General features: G+C 43.5%; 1 protein-coding gene across 1 annotated transcript in view; it reads left to right on the forward strand.

Annotated features, from left to right (window-relative positions):
• The window catches only part of LOC122929129 (protein limb expression 1 homolog), a 128383-nt gene extending 110541 nt beyond the window's left edge, over nt 1-17842 (forward strand). Inside the window, exon 4 of the mRNA XM_044282623.1 lies at nt 17753-17842. Within this exon, the coding sequence (XP_044138558.1) occupies nt 17753-17842 (90 nt within the window). The remainder of the gene's footprint in view (nt 1-17752) is intronic.
• Nucleotides 17843-18769: the final 927 nt, after the last annotated feature.

Raw genomic sequence — 18769 nt, forward strand, 5'->3', positions numbered from 1 at the left:
GCCCCTTTGCCCACCTTGGCATCAAAAAAGTGTCACACATCTGGTATCGCCGTACTCAGGAGAAGTTGGGGAATGTTTTTTGGGGTGTAATTTTACATATACCCATGCTGGGTGAGAGAAATATCTTGGCAAAAGACAACTTTTCCAATTTTTTTATACAAAGTTGGCATTTGACCAAGATATTTTTCTCACCCAGCATGGGTATATGTAAAATGACACCCCAAAACACATTCCCCAACTTCTCCTGAGTACGGCGATACCAGATGTGTCACACTTTTTTGCTGCCAAGGTGGGCAAAGGGGCACATATTCCAAAGTGCACCTTTCGGATTTTGCAGGGCATTTTTTACACATTTTGATTGCAAAGTTCTTCTCACACATTTGGGCCCCTAAATTGCCAGGGCAGTATAACTACCCCACAAGTGACCCCATTTTGGAAAGAAGACACCCCAAGGTATTCCGTGAGGGGCATGGCGAGTTCCTAGAATTTTTTATTTTTTGTCGCAAGTTAGTGGAATATGAGACTTTGTAAGGAAAAAAGAAAAAAAAAGAAAAATCATCATTTTCCGCTAAATTGTGACAAAAAATAAAAAATTCTAGGAACTCGCCGTGCCCCCCACGGAATACCTTGGGGTGTCTTCTTTCCAAAATGGGGTCACTTGTGGCGTAGTTATACTGCCCTGGCAATTTAGGGGCCCAAATGTGTAAGAAGTACCTTGAAATCAAAATGTGTAAAAAATGGCCTGCGAAATCCGAAAGGTGCCCCTTTGCCCACCTTGGCTGCAAAAAAGTGTCACACATCTGGTATCGCCGTACTCAGGAGAAGTTGGGCAATGTGTTTTGGGGGGTCATTTTACATATACCCATGCTGGGTGAGAGAAATATCTTGGCAAAAGACAACTTTTCCCATTTTTTTTATACAAAGTTGGCATTTGACCAAGATATTTTTCTCACCCAGCATGGGTATATGTAAAATGACACCCCAAAACACATTCCCCAACTTCTCCTGAGTACGGCGATACCACATGTGTGACACTTTTTTGCAGCCTAGATGCGCAAAGGGGCCCAAATTCCTTTTAGGAGGGCATTTTTAGACATTTGGATCCCAGACTTCTTCTCACACTTTCGGGCCCCTAAAAAGCCAGGGCAGTATAAATACCCCACATGTGACCCCACTTTGGAAAGAAGACACCCCAAGGTATCCAATGAGGGGCATGGCGAGTTCCTAGAATTTTTTTTTTTTTTGCATAAGTTAGCGGATATTGATTTTTTTTGTTTTTTTTCTCACAAAGTCTCACTTTCCGCTAACTTAGGACAAAAATTTCAATCTTTCATGGACTCAATATGCCCCTCACGGAATACCTTGGGGTGTCTTCTTTCCGAAATGGGGTCACATGTGGGGTATTTATACTGCCCTGGCTTTTTAGGGGCCCTAAAGCGTGAGAAGTCTGGAATATAAATGTCTAAAAATGTTTACGCATTTGGATTCCGTGAGGGGTATGGTGCGTCCATGTGAGATTTTATTTTTTGACACAAGTTAGTGGAATATGAGACTTTGTAAGAAAAAAACAAAAACAAACAAAAATGTCCACTAACTTGTGCCAAAAAAAATGGCTGAATGGAGCCTTACCGGGGGGGGGGGGGGGGGGGGGGGGGGGGGGGTGATCAATGACAGGGGGGTGATCACCCATATAGACTCCCTGATCACCCCCCTGTCATTGATCACTCCCCCCCTGGTAAGGCTCCATTCAGACGTCCGCATGATTTTTACGGATCCATGGATACATGGATCGGATCCACAGAACGCATGCGGACGTCTGAATGGAGCCTTACAGGGGGGTTATCAATGACAGGGGGTGATCAGGGTAATCAGGGTGATCACCCCCCTGTCACTGATCACCCCCCCTGTAAGGCTCCATTCAGACGTCCGCATGATTTTTACGGATCCATGGATACATGGATCGGATCCACAGAACGCATGCGGACGTCTGAATGGAGCCTTACAGGGGGGTTATAAATGACAGGGGGTGATCAGGGTAATCAGGGTGATCACCCCCCTGTCACTGATCACCCCCCCTGTAAGGCTCCATTCAGACGTCCGCATGATTTTTACGGATCCATGGATACATGGATCGGATCCACAAAACGCATGCGGACGTCTGAATGGAGCCTTACAGGGGGGTTATCAATGACAGGGGGTGATCAGGGTAATCAGGGTGATCACCCCCCTGTCACTGATCACCCCCCCTGTAAGGCTCCATTCAGACGTCCGCATGATTTTTACGGATCCATGGATACATGGATCGGATCCACAGAACGCATGCGGACGTCTGAATGGAGCCTTACAGGGGGGTTATCAATGACAGGGGGTGATCAGGGTAATCAGGGTGATCACCCCCCTGTCACTGATCACCCCCCCCTGTAAGGCTCCATTCAGACGTCCGCATGATTTTTACGGATCCATGGATACATGGATCGGATCCGTAAAAATCATGCGGACGTCTGAATGGAGCCTGACAGGGCGGTGATCAATGACAGGGGGTGATCAGGGAGTGTATATGGGTGATCACCCGCCTGTCATTGATCACCCCCCTGTAAGGCTCCATTCAGACGTCCGCATGATTTTTACGGATCCATGGATACATGGATCGGATCTGTAAAAATCATGCGGACGTCTGAACGGAGCCTGACAGGGGGGTGATCAATGACAGGGGGGTGATCAGGGAGTTTATATGGGGTGATCAGGGGTTTATAAGGGGTTAATAAGTGACGGGGGGGGGGGGGTGTAGTGTAGTGTAGTGTAGTGTGGTGTTTGGTGGGACTGTACTGACCTACCTGAGTCCTCTGGTGGTCGATCCTAACAAAAGGGACCACCAGAGGACCAGGTAGGAGGTATATTAGACGCTGTTATGAAAACAGCGTCTAATATACCTGTTAGGGGTTAAAAAATTCGGATCTCCAGCCTGCCAGCGAGCGATCGCCGCTGGCAGGCTGGAGATCCACTCGCTTACCTTCTGTTCCTGTGAGCGCGCGCGCGTTCACAGGAAATCTCGCGTCTCGCGAGAAGACGCGTATATGCGTCCAGGAGGAATAAAGCAACCACTTCCCGGACGCATATACGCGTACGGCGGTCGGGAGGTGGTTAAATACCCCACCTAGCTCGGAGATTGGACACTGTGACCGGAACCTGACTGGCTCAGCATCTAGGCTCATTGTTATAGCTGGAGCTTGACTGGTCAGCATGGCAAACCTCCCAGCACAGAATTTGGGCTGGTTGGTAGTAACCTCCCGACAACCAACCCTTCCCGAACCCCCTTTTGGCTGACATGTCAAAATGACAGATGACTACCGTAGTTTTGAGCGAACTTGTGGTTTCATGTTCAGCGTACAATGTTCGGGTTATCTAAGAATTCCGTTATAGACCATAACTTGGGGTCCATGGTAGCGAAATCCATAACTGAATTCTTAGATAACCCGAACCTTGTACACTGAACTTGAAACCACAATTTTGCCCAACACTACACGTGACATGATCACTGCAGCCAATCACTTTTTTTTAAGTGGACACCACTGAGGTCACTGCTGCAGCCAGTGATTGGTGGGGGACGTGGGAAGTGGCAGCACAGGGGAGGTGGGAAATTTCCTGTTTTCCAAGAACTTACAATACTTTAAATTTACCATGTTCATCTTGAAAAAAAATTAAAATTATGAATGCTTAGTGTATATAGTGTAGCCATATATGTTAGAAAATGTTCTTGACACATGGTTACCACTTGGCATGAGTATTCTCTTTTTAGCATGTCTGGCAGCTATGCGCCATAATACTTCTTTTGTGCATTACTGGAAAGCATAGTTGAGTAATCTTCATGGTGCAGAGGCATACCACAAATATGATATATTTTTTTTTTACCTTGAGAATATTTGAGAAACATGTAAGTTAGGATTAAACTCAAGTCCACCACAATACAACTTAATTTAAAATGGTTATTCATAGGAAATATACAATTTCTCATAAGACGGCTGGAAGGGTTGGAATGGGTTCAGGTGGGCTATTGAATGTTTTAATGACCACGGTAGACTACAGAAGTCAATGCAAATCATGCATATATTAACATCAGATAGGAATCAGTCCTTCCTAGCAGAACTTTTAGATCTACCAAAGTCATGCTTACATTTCAGGTAAAATGTCTGCTAACAGGCTATCCCAGACTTCTGCATTTATTTTGAATGGCACGACATTACTCAGACTTGATTTATGTTATGTACGGTGGTGGCTCTTGGCCATAAAGAGAGATTTTCCTGATACTTAACATTTCTAAGGCAGCCATACAATTTAAAACAACAGTCCTTGGAATACTATGGTTTGTAATCTAATTCAGGCATCATGATGGACAGGATGATAATTTTTGTTAAGTTTAGTTTTTGTTGATTTTGTTGAGTTTTGGTATTAACAACGGCTTTGTTCTATAAGAAGGAAGGTTAGAATTAGCTTAACATAACACAGGTTTTCCTTGCTACTTAAGAAACCCCACAGAACTAGGTATCTTTGTTCTTACACAACCTGGAGCAGATGTATTCAGCAATAATACAGCAATGCCTAAAAAAAATGCTAGTATTTAATTGTCCACCCAACTTTTCGCTAGTGAATCGGTGATTCTTGTCTTTCAATTTGGTGTAGCATAATGGTCTTTACCATTGAACTGGTTCTTCTTTTCATACTATATGCTATTATCCATATTGTCCATATTATCAGGTCTGCCTAGGTTTCCATCCTGCAGAATGTCTACCCCAGACATGGGCAGTCAAAGACAGAAGATCGGTATCTGGGTCCCTTGCTCTCCGATAGTGCCTCCTCATGTCTGTCTGACAATCAAGCAATAATTATGAGCCAGGAATTTCAATAGCTCAGTCCCTATCATCCAATATAATAGGTTACCAAAATCTAACATTAAGAATCTACTAGCTGCTTTTAGGGTATGTTAATAGCAGATTTGTTGCACAGCTGGAAGATTGGTGGTATATCGCTAGGATATGCCACCAATATCAGATAACTATCTCTAGAATGAAGGTCCCAAAGAGAACATAGAAATGCATGGCTGCCCTCCATTCATTTCTATGGGATTGCTGAAAATAGCCAAGTGTGCTACTTGGCTGTTTTCGGCGCTCCCATAGAAATGAATAGAGGGCGGTCTCGCATGTAACTTTTGAACTTTGGTCACTCCGTTCTAGAGATGGGTACAGGTCCCAGAGGTGGGACCCACACCTCTCTGATATCGCTGGCCATCAGTGTTCCAGTTGAGACAACTCCTTTAATGTGACTGCCCCATCCAATTGAATAGGACTTAAAATCTGAAACGGATATATAGTACGATGCAGAAACACACCCATTAAGATGTATGGACGGGACTTTTCGTTAGAGAAAGAAATTGTGAACAAACCCTATCCATAAGGGTACATCCACATGGGGCAGATTTTTCACTGTGGAATTTCCACTGATGATTGTTCTATGATTTTATGAGGACATCCTTAAAGGAAGCCTTGGCAAAATCCATATGTGCCACATGGCGATTTGTTTGTGAATTTTACTGCATGCTTGCTGTGGAATTGATTACAAAGTGTGAAATCTGCAGTGAAAATCTGCAGCATAAATTGATATGCCACAGATTTAAATTCCCCACTGCAGGTGGATTACACTGCAAATTCCACATGGATTTTTCATGCAGCATGTGCAGGAGACTTGGTAAAATCTCACATGCTTTGCAGCTGCTCTGTACACTGGATTTTCTGCCTGTAATTTCACAGCGATACATCTGCAGCTGAACAGATTGTAAAAGTAACAGTGTGCCCTCTTACCCTCTGTGCCCATATGCAGCTGCACTGGTTGAACAAAAAATATGCCCTCCCCTGCCTTATGGGGTGCATGCCATCTGTTTAGAGGGTAATTGCCCTATGCTCATGCATTAATCATAACCTTAGAATTTCTTGATGCTATTTGTCTGAATAGGGGGTACATTGAGAATCATTGAACTAGACTCTACAGCGGTGGCAGCAACTGGTCATCTCTACATGTGGTGCAAGCCTCCCTTTTCCATTTGTGCATATAGGCAGAACAGCAGAGTGTATGGAGCTGTGTACTGCTTGTAGTAGAATATATCAGACACAGGGGCTCAAACTCCATTATTAACAGACTCTGGTTTTGTTTTTTGTAGCTTATGTGTGGCCACCTCTCCACCGAATATGGTGGGCAAATATGGTACATTGCATGTGCAGTCCTCCAAGAGAGGCTAAGCCGCATCTTTGGTTCCCATGAAGTGGTATGTTGACTACCGGTGAATCTAAGAATGATGGAACTGATTAGCAGACGGGTTTTTCCACTGCTGATATTGGCATAAACCATAAAGTTAGCGAGGGTTGTACCGCTTGTCCATTCCAATGTTTTTTTCTCATACCAGGCTTGGACATAGACATGTTATTGTGTTTACTGGGCAACTTTGCTTATGTAGTGGTAACAGTTGATTCTGGAAAACTATTTTTCTTTTTAAATCGATTTTATAGTTTTTTTCCATTTGTTATTATTTACTGGTCCTCTGTGATGTTTTTTTTTTTTTTTTTTGGGGGGGGGGGGGGGGGATTTACTGCATAATTTTAAGTGTATTGTACACTCCTGGCACCATAGATTACTCTTCAGTTTGATCAAAGCAGCTTAGTATTCTTTGCCAAACATCCCCATGCGGAGTTCTGCCAATGACTGGAGAATAATTCAATGCAAGAAGCAAATAAAGTAAGTCGAACCAGCATAAAAATTATCTAAAAAGACAAACACAGAAATGTCTGTACATACATGTATATGTGAATAATTTGAGTTTAAAGGTTCAAAGAAAAAGCTAGACAATTATGAGCTAGTTTGTAGTTCTAGTTTATAGAAGTTTAACTTCTATAAATGCAAAATGACTTGACCATTTATTGAGAGATCATGTTGGACGGTATGTTTTGGACAATGATATGGTCACCAGTAGCCAACATGGTTTTATGAAAGCGAGGTCTTGTCAAACCAGTTTACTTTGGTAATGGATGAAAGTGTCAATAGCTTTAAGAAGGGAATTGGGTCTCTACCATTTAGCGATATTTGCCTTCCTCTGGATCAACATGGGTTTGCAAGTGTTAAACAGTAGACTTAGGTGGTTTTTAACCAACTATGTACTGTTTTCCACATTCCCATGAATCGCCTCTTTATAAACACCTTAATGTTAACAAAAAAAAATGAAATGTGAACTTTCCTATGGGGTCATTCTGTCTTTCCATGGATTTGAGATTTTATTTTATTTTTTATATAAAATGTTGCAGGGATTTAGAAATCAGCACAACCCATATGCTCTGCTACAAACCGGATTCCGAAAAAGTTGGAACACTATACAAATCGTGAATAAATACTGAATGCAATGATGTGGAGGTGCCAACTTCTAATATTTTATTCAAAATAGAACATAAATCACGGAACAAAAGTTTAAACTGAGAAAATGTACCATTTTAAGGGAAAAATATGTTGAATCAGAATTTCATGGTGTCAACAAATCCCCAAAAAGTTGGGACAAGGCCATTTTCACCACTGTGTGGCATCTCCCCTTCTTTTTACAACACACAGACGTCTGGGGACCGAGGAGACCAGTTTCTCAAGTTTAGAAATAGGAATGCTCTCCCATTCTTGTCTAATACAGGCCTCTAACTGTTCAATCGTCTTGGGCCTTCTTTGTTGCACCTTCCTCTTTATGATGCGCCAAATGTTCTCTATAGGTGAAAGATCTGGACTGCAGACTGGCCATTTCAGTACCCAGATCCTTCTCCTACGCAGCCATGATGTTGTGATTGATGCAGAATGTGGTCTGGCATTATCTTGTTGAAAAATGCAGGGTCTTCCCTGAAAGAGATGACGTGTCTGGATGGGAGCATATGTTGTTCTAGAACCTGAATATATTTTTCTGCATTGATGGTGCCTTTCCAGACATGCAAGCTGCCCATGCCACACGCACTCATGTAACCCCATACCATCAGAGAATGCAGGCTTCTGAACTGAGCGTTGATAACAACTTGGGTTGTCCTTGTCCTCTTTGGTCCGGATGACATGGCGTCCCAGATTTCCAAAAAGAACTTCGAATCGTGACTCGTCTGACCACAGAACAGTCTTCCATTTGCCACACTCCATTTTAAATGATCCCTGGCCCAGTGAAAATGCCTGAGCTTGTGGATCTTGCTTAGAAATGGCTTCTTCTTTGCACTGTAGAGTTTCAGCTGGCAACGGCGGATGGCACGGTGGATTGTGTTCACTGACAATGGTTTCTGGAAGTATTCCTGAGCCCATTCTGGGATTTCCTTTACAGTAGCATTCCTGTTTGTGGTGCAGTGTCGTTTAAGGGCCCGGAGATCACGGGCATCCAGTATGGTTTTACGGCCTTGACCCTTACACACAGTGATTGTTCCAGATTCTCTGAATCTTCGGATGATGTTATGCACAGTTGATGATGATAGATGCAAAGTCTTTGCAATTTTTCGCTGGGTAACACCTTTCTGATATTGCTCCACTATGTTTCTGCGCAACATTGTGGGAATTGGTGATCCTCTACCCATCTTGGCTTCTGAGAGACACTGCCACTCTGAGAAGCTCTTTTTATACCCAATCATGTTGCCAATTGACCTAATTAGTGTTAATTGCTCTTCCAGCTCTTCGTTATGCTTAAATTTACTTTTTCCAGCCTCTTATTGCTACTTGTCTCAACTTTTTGGGGATTTGTTGACACTGGGAAATTTTTAATCAACGTATTTTTCCTTTAAAATTATACATTTACTCGAATTAAACGTTTGATCTGTCATCTACGTTCTATTACAAATAAAATATTGACATTTGCCATCTCCACATCATTGCATTCACTTTTTATTCACGATTTGTTTAGTGTCCCAACTTTTTTGGAATCCAGTTTGTATAATGAACCAATAACTAAAGGTGCTCATAAAAATTAGATTCCTAAAGGCTTCCATTACTCATATTATCACACATTTTGAAATCCAACAAGCCCAATCCTTCTTTCCCCTGGAATCTGCCGTGGGGGGGAATATTGGTTCACCACAAAATACATTAGTCAGCTGATTCCCTGGAGATTGGTGGGTTCAGCCAACCTTAATTTAACGTATAGCTGCTATGGAACCACTGTTTGAATCAAGACAGAGGTACTTTCACACTTGCGTTGTTTGATTCCGGCAGGCAGTTCCGTTGCCTGAACTGCCTGCCTGATCAGGCAAACTGTATGCAAATGCATGTCATTTTTTCTGACTGATCAGGCATTTTTCAGATTGATCAGGAGCCTGATCAGTCTGAAAAATGCATTGCAATACCGGATTCTGGTGTCATCAGGCACATTTTTGAATGTCTGCGCATGGGTCCGTCAATGCGGCAATCTGAATGCCGGATGCGGCACTAATACACTCCTATGGAAAAAATTACGGATCCGGCATTTAGGCAAGTGTTCAGTTTTTTTGGCCGGAGATAAAACTGCAGCATGCTGCCTTATTATCTCCGTCCTGAAAAGTAAAAAAGACTGAACTGAAGACATCCTGATGCATCCTGAACAGATTACTCTCCATTCAGAATGCATGGGGATAAAACTGATCAGTTCTTTTCCGGTATAGGGCCCCTAGGACGGAACTCTATGCCGTAAAAGAAAAACGCTAGTGTGAAAGTACCCAAGTGATTCTGTAACAGTTTGTTCAGCCAAGGGGCGGGATAGACAGACAGAACATATACTGTAGCGGAGCTCATTAGCCCAAAAATACATGCAAATGCACACAAACAAAAAGAGGCATTAACCTCTACACATCAACACATGGCTCTAGATGCACACCCACAAGTATCCAGCAACCAGTCCACATGGCATACAATGGAACACCGTGAATAGAAATCCTCACGCCCTTCCTCCAGAGGACAGATGCCCACAAACATGGTGGGCCAGTACGCACAAGACAGAGGCAGATGTGCACATGGCTCTAGATGCACACCCACAAGTACCGGCAACCAGTCCACACGGCATACAGTGGAACACAGTGAACAGAAATCCTAAAAATGGCCAGCTTTAGAAGGTGATAGCATCAGACATTAGTGACCTTTTTAAAGTTATTAAAACCAATGGTATCTGAACTACTGGGTGTCACCTCAGTTAGCCTCAGAACTTGGACTATGTCTTTCACAACTTGACTAGTCTAGTGATTTATAGGCATCTTTCAGTTTCTTGCCCAACCTCCTTTTTGGCGAACTTAATTTCCTTAGTGTGCTACAGTGCCATCTCAGCTCTTAGAAGTCTGAAAACTTACTTACTGCAATGATTTGAAATCATTTTCCTCTGAAAACCAATTTTTGAGTTTTCAGCAAATCCCATCATTAAATTTCCTCCAAAGCAAATATGCCGCTTTGTTTAAAGTTGTTTTCACGCTTTGGCAACTCTTTTCGATCTTTGTTGGTGTGGGCCAGTAGAGTGACAGGTTTAGTGCGTGAACTGAAATGTTGCTAATTGTCGAGATATTACAGAAATCTTGACTAAACCAGAGGAATAGTCAGTTTCCTGGCGCAGGAAATATATATTGACAGACCGGCCTCAACACAACTTTCTGCCTCTTGTAGATACAATGATTGGACCAGATTTCAATAGTACCCAAAATAATTCACCATGTGTAACAGAATCTTAGATTGTGACAAAATGTCCCAAGAAGATATTTGCTGCACACATAAATATGTCAAATAAAGTATTTTACTAGCTGAGGAAGAAGGAAAGAGAGGCAAGTAAAGTACAAACAAAAATTTCCACTACAAAGACGGGAAATATAAAAGCACGCAGAAATGTAATAGGTGGGTTTTTTAATGTCCCTGAAATGTTTTCATTTGTGGGAACTTACAGACCTCTTAAGGACAGGCTTACTTCACCCCAAAGTAATTCATAACAAGAGGGTCTCCTGGAGCTTCGGATGCTGCAGATTTGCTAAGCTTATGGCATAGCCTTAAATGCACTTTACCTCTGGGCAATCTTATCTGAGCTGATTTCTACATTATTAGTGAACCTTTAATAGGGAATCCTTAGAAATGGAGTTTAGTATGTCTGAAGTTAATATTTTTTTTGCCTGATTCTGTAAAAATCTTACAGAAAATAAATATCTACAGATGTTAAATATACAGAACTTTTTATATACGGCACCTGATCATCGGATCATTATATAGCAGAGCCGTGCTACTGTACAGCTTCCAATACATGAGGCCTAGGTTATAGTTAGGCTACTTTCACACTCGCGTTTGGTGCGGAGCCATCTTGTATCTGCACAGACGGATCCGTACCAATAATGCAAATGCTTGTATCCGTTCATAACGGATCCGTTTGCATTATTCATAAAAAAAAAAGTCTAAGTCAAAACGGATCAGTCTTGACTTACATTGGAAGTCAATGGGGGACGGATCTGTTTTCAATTGCACCATATTGTGTCAGTGAAAAACGGATCCGTCCCCATTGACTTACATTGTAAGCCTAGACGATCCGTTTGGCTCCGCATCGTCAGGCAGACTCTTAACCCCTTAAGGACCGGGCTCATTTTCACCTTAAGGACCGGGCCATTTTTTGCAAATCTGACCAGTGTCACTTTAAGTGCTCATAACTTTAAAACGCTTTGACTTACCCAGGCCGTTCTGAGATTGTTTTTTCGTCACATATTGTACTTCATGACACTGCTAAAATTGGGTCAAAAAAGTTATTTTTTTTGCATAAAAAAATACATTTTTTACCAAAAATTTAGAAAATTAGCAAATTTCAAAGTTTCAGTTTCTCTACTTCTGTAATACATAGTAATACCCCCAAAAATTGTGATGACTTTACATTCCCCATATGTCTACTTCATGTTTGTAGCATTTTGGGAATGATATTTTATTTTTTGGGGATGTTACAAGGCTTAGAAGTTTAGAAGCAAATTTTGAAATTTTTGAGAAATCTTCAAAATCCCACTTTTTATGGACCAGTTCAGGTTTGAAGTCATATTGTGAGGCTTAGATAATAGAAACCTCCCAAAAATGACCCCATTCTAGAAACTACACCCCTCAAGGTATTCAAAACTGTTTTTTCAAACTTTATTAACCCTTTAGGTCTTCCACAAGAGTTAATGGCAGATAGAGAAACAATTTTGAAATTTCTATTTTTTGGAAAATTTTCCAATATAATCAATTTTTTCCAGGAGTAAAACAAGGGTTAACTGCCAAACAACACTCAAAATGGGTTGCCCTGATTCTGTAGTTTGCAGAAACACCCCATATGTGGTGGTAAACTACTGTTTGGCCGAACGGTAGCACATAGAAGGAGGGGAACACCATATGGGTTTTGGAAGGCAGATTTTGCAGGACTGGTTTTGTTTATACCATGTCCCATTTGAAGCCCCCTGTTGCACCCCTAGAATAGAAATTTCAGAAAAGTGACTCCATCTAAGAAAGTACACCCCTCAAGGTATTCAAAACTGGGTTTACAAACTTTGTTAACCCTTTAGGTGTTCCACAAGAGTTAATGGCAGATGGAGAAACAATTTTGAAATTTCTATTTTTTGGAAAATTTTCCAATATAATCAATTTTTTCCAGGAGTAAAAGAAGGGTTAACTGCCAAACAACACTCAAAATGGGTTGCCCTGATTCTGTAGTTTGCAGAAACACCCCATATGTGGTGGTAAACTACTATTTGGCTAAACGGCAGGACATAGAAGAAGGGGAACGCCATATGGTTTTTGGAAGGCAGATTTTGCTGGACTGGTTTATTTACACCATGTACCCTTTCAAGCCCCCTGATGCACCCCTAGAGTAGAAACTCCATAAAAGTGACCCCATCTAGGAAACTACGGGATAAGGTGGTTGTTGTTTTGGGACTATTTTAGGGGTAAATATGATTTTTGGTTGCTCTATATTACTCTTTTTTGAGGCAATGTAACAAAAAAATTAAATTCTAAAATTGTTTCTACATTCGCTATTTAGTTTTGTGGAACACCTAAAGGGTTAACATAGTTTGTAAAGTAACTTTTGAATACCTTGAGGGGTGTAGTTTCTTAGATGGGGTCACTTTTTTGGAGTTTCTAGTCTAGGCTACATCAGGGGGGGCTTCTAATGGGACATGGTGTCAAAAAAAAAACTGTCCATCAAAATCTGCCTTCCAGAAACCGTATGGCGTTCCCTTCGTTCTATGCCCTGCCGTGCGGCTATATAGCCATTTACGACCACATATGGGGTGTTTCTGCAAACTACAGAATCAGGGCCATAAATATTGAGTTTTGTTTGGCTGTTAACCCTTGCTTTATTACCGGCAAAATGGATTTAAATTGAAATTTTGCCCAAAAATAGGTGTTTTGGCACAGTTTTTATTTTATATTTTTAACACCGTTCATCCGAGGCGTTTGGTCAAAAGTTATTTTTATAGCGACGACTTTTACGCACGCGATGATGCCCAATATGTATGGCTCTCAGACTTTGGACACACTAAGCAGGCATCCTAAAACTGCGGCCCTCCAGATGTTGTAAAACTACAATTCCCACTATGCCCTGATGATGGCTGTAGGTTGTCTGGGCATGCTGGGAGTTATAGTTTTACAACATCTGGAGGGCCGCAGTTTGAGGATGCCTGCACTAAAACTAATATTTTTTGGGGAAAGAAAAATAGTTTTCGTGTCTCCAAAGTCTGAGAGCCATAGTGTTTTATGTTCTCTAGTGAACTGTTGGGGATTATAAAAATTTAGTACTCCATGGAAGTGTGATACTCCCTGAAGCAATTGATAATGCAGAGGCCCGGATGATCGGGGCACGTGTCACACTGAGTTGTGGTGTCCTTCCGTATCCCCCTCTTGTGACACACTCTGCACTTTTTTTGGGTTCGTCCCTTCTTTCCAGTATGGGGGACCACACCTGGAAAGTGTTGGCCAGGGACGATCCGGGCGCCTCCAGTTCCCGAGGTACTCCGGCCTGCTCTTTCCCGGTCCGAAAAGATCAGGTCCTTGAGGACTGCCTCATAGAATTGGAGGAATGTCCCTGTGCTGCCAGCGCTTCGGGATAGTACAAAAGAGTTGTACATGGCAACCTGCACCAAGTAGACCGCAACTTTTTTGTACCATGCCCGGGTTTTGCGCATGGCGTTATATGGCGTGAGGACTTGATCAGAGAGATCAACTCCTCCCATATACCGATTGTACCTCGCACAGGGACTGGGGTGGTGCCGTTACCGTGGATTGTGGACAGCATAAGGACATCCCTCTTGTCCTTATACCTGACCAGCAACAGGTTTCCACTGGTAAGTGCACGGGTCTCACCCCTGGGGATAGGTACCTGGAGGGGGTAGGCAGGGAGGCCGCGCTGATTTTTCCGCACGGTCCCACAAGCGAACGTGGATCTGGCGGCAAGGGACCTGAACAAGGGAATGCTGGTATAAAAGTTATCCACGTACAAGTGGTAACCACTATCCAGCAGTGGGTACATAAGGTCCCACACGAGTTTCCCGCTAACACCCAGAGTGGGGGGACATTCTGGGGGTTGAATACGGGAATCTCGCCCCTCGTACACACGAAATTTGTAAGTGTACCCTGAGGTACTCTCACAAATTTTGTATAGCTTCACGCCATACCTCGCCCGCTTTGTGGGAATATATTGGCGGAAACTGAGTCTCCCCTTGAACGCAATGAGCGACTCATCAACCGCGACCTCCCTTCCAGGTACGTAGGCCTGCTGAAATGTGGCCCCAAAGTGATCGATGACCGGCCGTATCTTATACAGCCGGTCATAGGCAGGATCACCTCGGGGTGGACATGCTGCATTATCGGAATAATGCAGACATTTCCGGATGGCCTCAAACCGGTGACGTGTCATGACCATACTGTACAGTGGGGTCTGGTACAAGACGTCCCCACTCCAGTATTGTCTGACACTGGGTTTTTGGACTAGACCCATATGCAGCACGAGGCCCCAAAATGTCCTCATTTCGGCTGCACTGACCGGCGTCCAGCCACCGGGTCTAGCCAAAACTGAGCCTGGGTTTTGAGCGACGAACTGTTGGGCGTACAGATTCGTCTGCTCCACCATCAAATTCACCAGTGGGTTACTGAAAAAAAAACTAAAATAGTCTATTTCAGTAAACCCCACTGTGGGAATCTGGATTCCAGGATTGCCAGCGAAATCCGGAATCTCAGGCTCAAAGTCCACTGGGGGACACCAGCTAAGTTCATCGGCAGGGGTCTCCGGTGGACTTATTTGGTGGGCCGGGAAACCAGTACGAACCCCAGGGCGGCTCGTACTAGGGTGGGCCACAGGATCCCTAGCATGTGGGGCCCCTGGCTCCGCCTGGCGGCGTCTCCGCCGCCTTGGTGGCTCATCGTCATCCGATGATGATGAGGAGGATGCGGATGATAAGAGGAACGTGGGGTCATCCTCATCCTCACTGGGGCTCTCAGAGTCGGAGGCAATCTGGGCATATGCCTCCTCGGCCGAGAACACCCGGCGGGCCATGGGTGTGTGTGCGTGTAGGTGTGCGTGTGTGTAAAACTTTATTATATGTGCGTGTGTGTGTGGGCAACGGGTGTTCGCGTACTAAAAAAGGCAAAAAAAAAAGGGCAAGTGTTAGGAAAAAAAAAAAGTTAAAACTTGCTGATCAGCGGTACAACGCTGATCAGCGGTCGGTGGGGTGTGGGGCGGGCGATGCGCTAACAGTGGACGGACGCTAAAAAGTGCCGGCCAGTCAGCGCACGCAGAAAAAAAAAAGTGGTGGTGAGGAGGGGGGCTGGTGGGGGGTGGGGGGGCTGGTGGGGGGTGGGTGGGGTGGGGTGGGGGGGGCTGGTGGGGGGGGGCAAGTGGCAGGGGGGGGTCTGGGTTAGGGTTAGATGGATAGATGGAAGTTTGGATAAGTTTTTTTTTTTTTTTTTTTTTTTTTTTTTCCTAACTTACTTTCCCTTCTTTCCCTGCCTAACGGTGCCTCTCCCTCACTGACCCTAACCTACCTGGGTGGCGATGGGTGCAGGAGGGTGATGGATGCCGATTAGGGGGACACAGGAGCTGGTGCTGGACGATGCTGCCGGGTGCTCGTGCAGAACAGGAAGAGGAGGGGAGAGAGGAGCGCAGGAAGTTTGAATCTCGCGCCTCTCTCCCCTGCACCAATCAGCACCCTGGACAGCAGTGTTCAGCACCAGGGCCAGCACCGCCTCCTCAAATCCTCGGACTGCGATTGGTGGTGTATAATTACGCCACCGATCGCAGTCTTTTTCCGGTTCATCGGGTCACAGGACACCCGAATGGACCGGAAACGCAGAAAACCGCAGGTCTGAATTGACATGCGGTTTTCTGCGATCGCCGATACGGGGGGGTCAAATGACCCCCCCCTGCGTTGTTACGGGATGCCGGCTGAATGATTTCAGCCGAAATCCCGTTCCGATTAACCCCCGCGGCGCCGGAGTTACGGTTTTAAGTCAGGACGTACCGGTACGTCCTCGGTCCTTAAGGACTCGGGAAATAGGGCGTACCGGTACGTCCTCGGTCCTTAAGGGGTTAATAACTTCAGTGGATCGTCTGCCAGTTATGGGGATTTATTAATAAATGCGCCCGTATGTTAAGGTCTCAAGAAGTCTTTACATAAGGGTTTTACTACAATCTGACTTTACAGATCAGTGATAATTACTATATTTAAATGGCTAACATCAGCAGATGCTGACCTTTCAGTTATCTGACCTGTATAAAAATATGCTGATCATCGTGTTCTCAAAGCTCAATACCAAAATCCGAGTCTCCAAACCCATCCTAGATTAGTATTTAGTATTTTGGGAACAAGTAGATGAAGATGTGGGTACTTATCCTGCGTCTAGTTGCATGCCACAACCATGTAGACTGGTGCTTCCCAAGCATTTTCCCTCATTACCCAAAACCTTTTATCAGAAATTCCTAACTGCACAGGAAAACATACAGTATATGACAAGTGAAGAGATCACCACCCGTGGTAGTTTAATTTATTTTCATTTTAATATAAATACTTTTTATTATATATTTATATAAATGTGTTCTATATTTATATTATACATAATACTCATGGCTAACGTAAACGGCTTTTCCAGGATCCACTAGGTTTTGCCTAGTCCCTCTAGTGTGTTTCACCTAATACAAGAATCAAACTCATCTTGTCCCCACCGCGCCTGTCCCCGGCTGTGTTCTGCTATTCTGTGCGTTTGCTATCTTTTATAAGCCATGTCCCCTTGTTAGGCAGATCTTCCGTGCTATCACTCAGCCCCCTCTATTCACACACACACTGCAGAGGTATTAAACTCCCAGCAGTACAGGTGCACACTGGATAGAGGAGACGTCACATGGAGGCTATTAGCATGGTCACATTTTCTTACAAGACCTCTTTGTGGATAGCACAAAAGACTTAAACAAGGGGGGGGGGGGCATACACTATGAAATGTAGACAATGGCACAGAACTTCAATAAAGGCTATATTACTAAGCACCATATAGTCATCTTAGAAACACATTGGTCAGTAGTAACCAAAAAGTAGACAACCCCTTTAATTTGTATGGCTTAAATGTGGCCATACACACTAGTCTAAAGTTGATTAGAATGGAAAGGCTATAGACAACTTTTGTGGCAAAAAATAATACTTTTTAAACAGTTTTTTAATTAAAATGTTCTATGGTGTGTCTTTTACAGTTTACATTTTTACTGCTTCTGTAGACGGTTGAGAAGCGGAAGGAACAGTCTCCACATGCAGTGAGATTGAAAGCTGTGTACTGCAAATGTGGGAAAAATTTGAATAAAGACTAATTGGAGAAATTATTTTGACCCAAGATAAGTGGAATGAAATAATTATAATAAAAAACTAAACCTGTCGATAGCCTGTAACAACAATCAATTATATTAGCTGACTGATGACATAGTAAGGAAAAAATGTAGTAGAATTGCTAGTCGATGAACAAACTTTCCTGTGAAAGAACATTTTAGCCAGATCAATCATTCCGCTGCTGGTTCACTGAACACGTATGGCCAGTTTGAGTGACTGTAATGGCCAATATGGATTTGAATGTGTGTGGCTGCATCAGGGTAATGATCATTCACCAGATGGTCATTCGTTTACCTGCTGTTCAGCCATTAACCTACTTCTGTCTATTGTTTATGGCCTCTTTAAATGTGTTACTTTAATCTGAGCTACCTATTGCATTGTTCTTTGGCAATCCGAAACCAGCAGAATTTTGATTAATGCATTGGCCTCCAAGTGAATCAGTGGGAAAAAAATCAAAGCTTGCCATATTATGCAGGTGTTTTTGTTTTTATGTGCCAGAGAGACCCTTGGACCCCATCAGGTTTCAGGGTTCATTCGCCACTGCTACCGCTGCACCCCCTATAGCATGCACACACAAGCGCTAAACACACCATACACACCCAGTGTTAATCATAACCTGTCAGTTTTCCTTTGTTTTAATTTGTTCTTGAATTCCCTTTGAAATAACAATTATGGGGTTTCTTTTCTTACAACTTGATAGTGCCCCATTCCTGTCAGGAACTTACCCAGCCACGTGCCAGTGCCCAGCTCTTGTAGTAGGGTTGCCATGCCGACCAGATAAGCTCTTGCTGGTCACCCCATCAGTGACAGGATGTCACACCAGTCGGGTCACTGGCTCAGTGTCCAATACCAGAGCTGGGTGGGAATTTAAGTCGGGCACTTTCCGCTTGTCTTTGCCTGTGATTCATACA

The sequence above is a fragment of the Bufo gargarizans genome, chromosome 1 (genome assembly GCF_014858855.1).
Source record: "Bufo gargarizans isolate SCDJY-AF-19 chromosome 1, ASM1485885v1, whole genome shotgun sequence".
Taxonomy (NCBI): domain Eukaryota; kingdom Metazoa; phylum Chordata; class Amphibia; order Anura; family Bufonidae; genus Bufo; species Bufo gargarizans.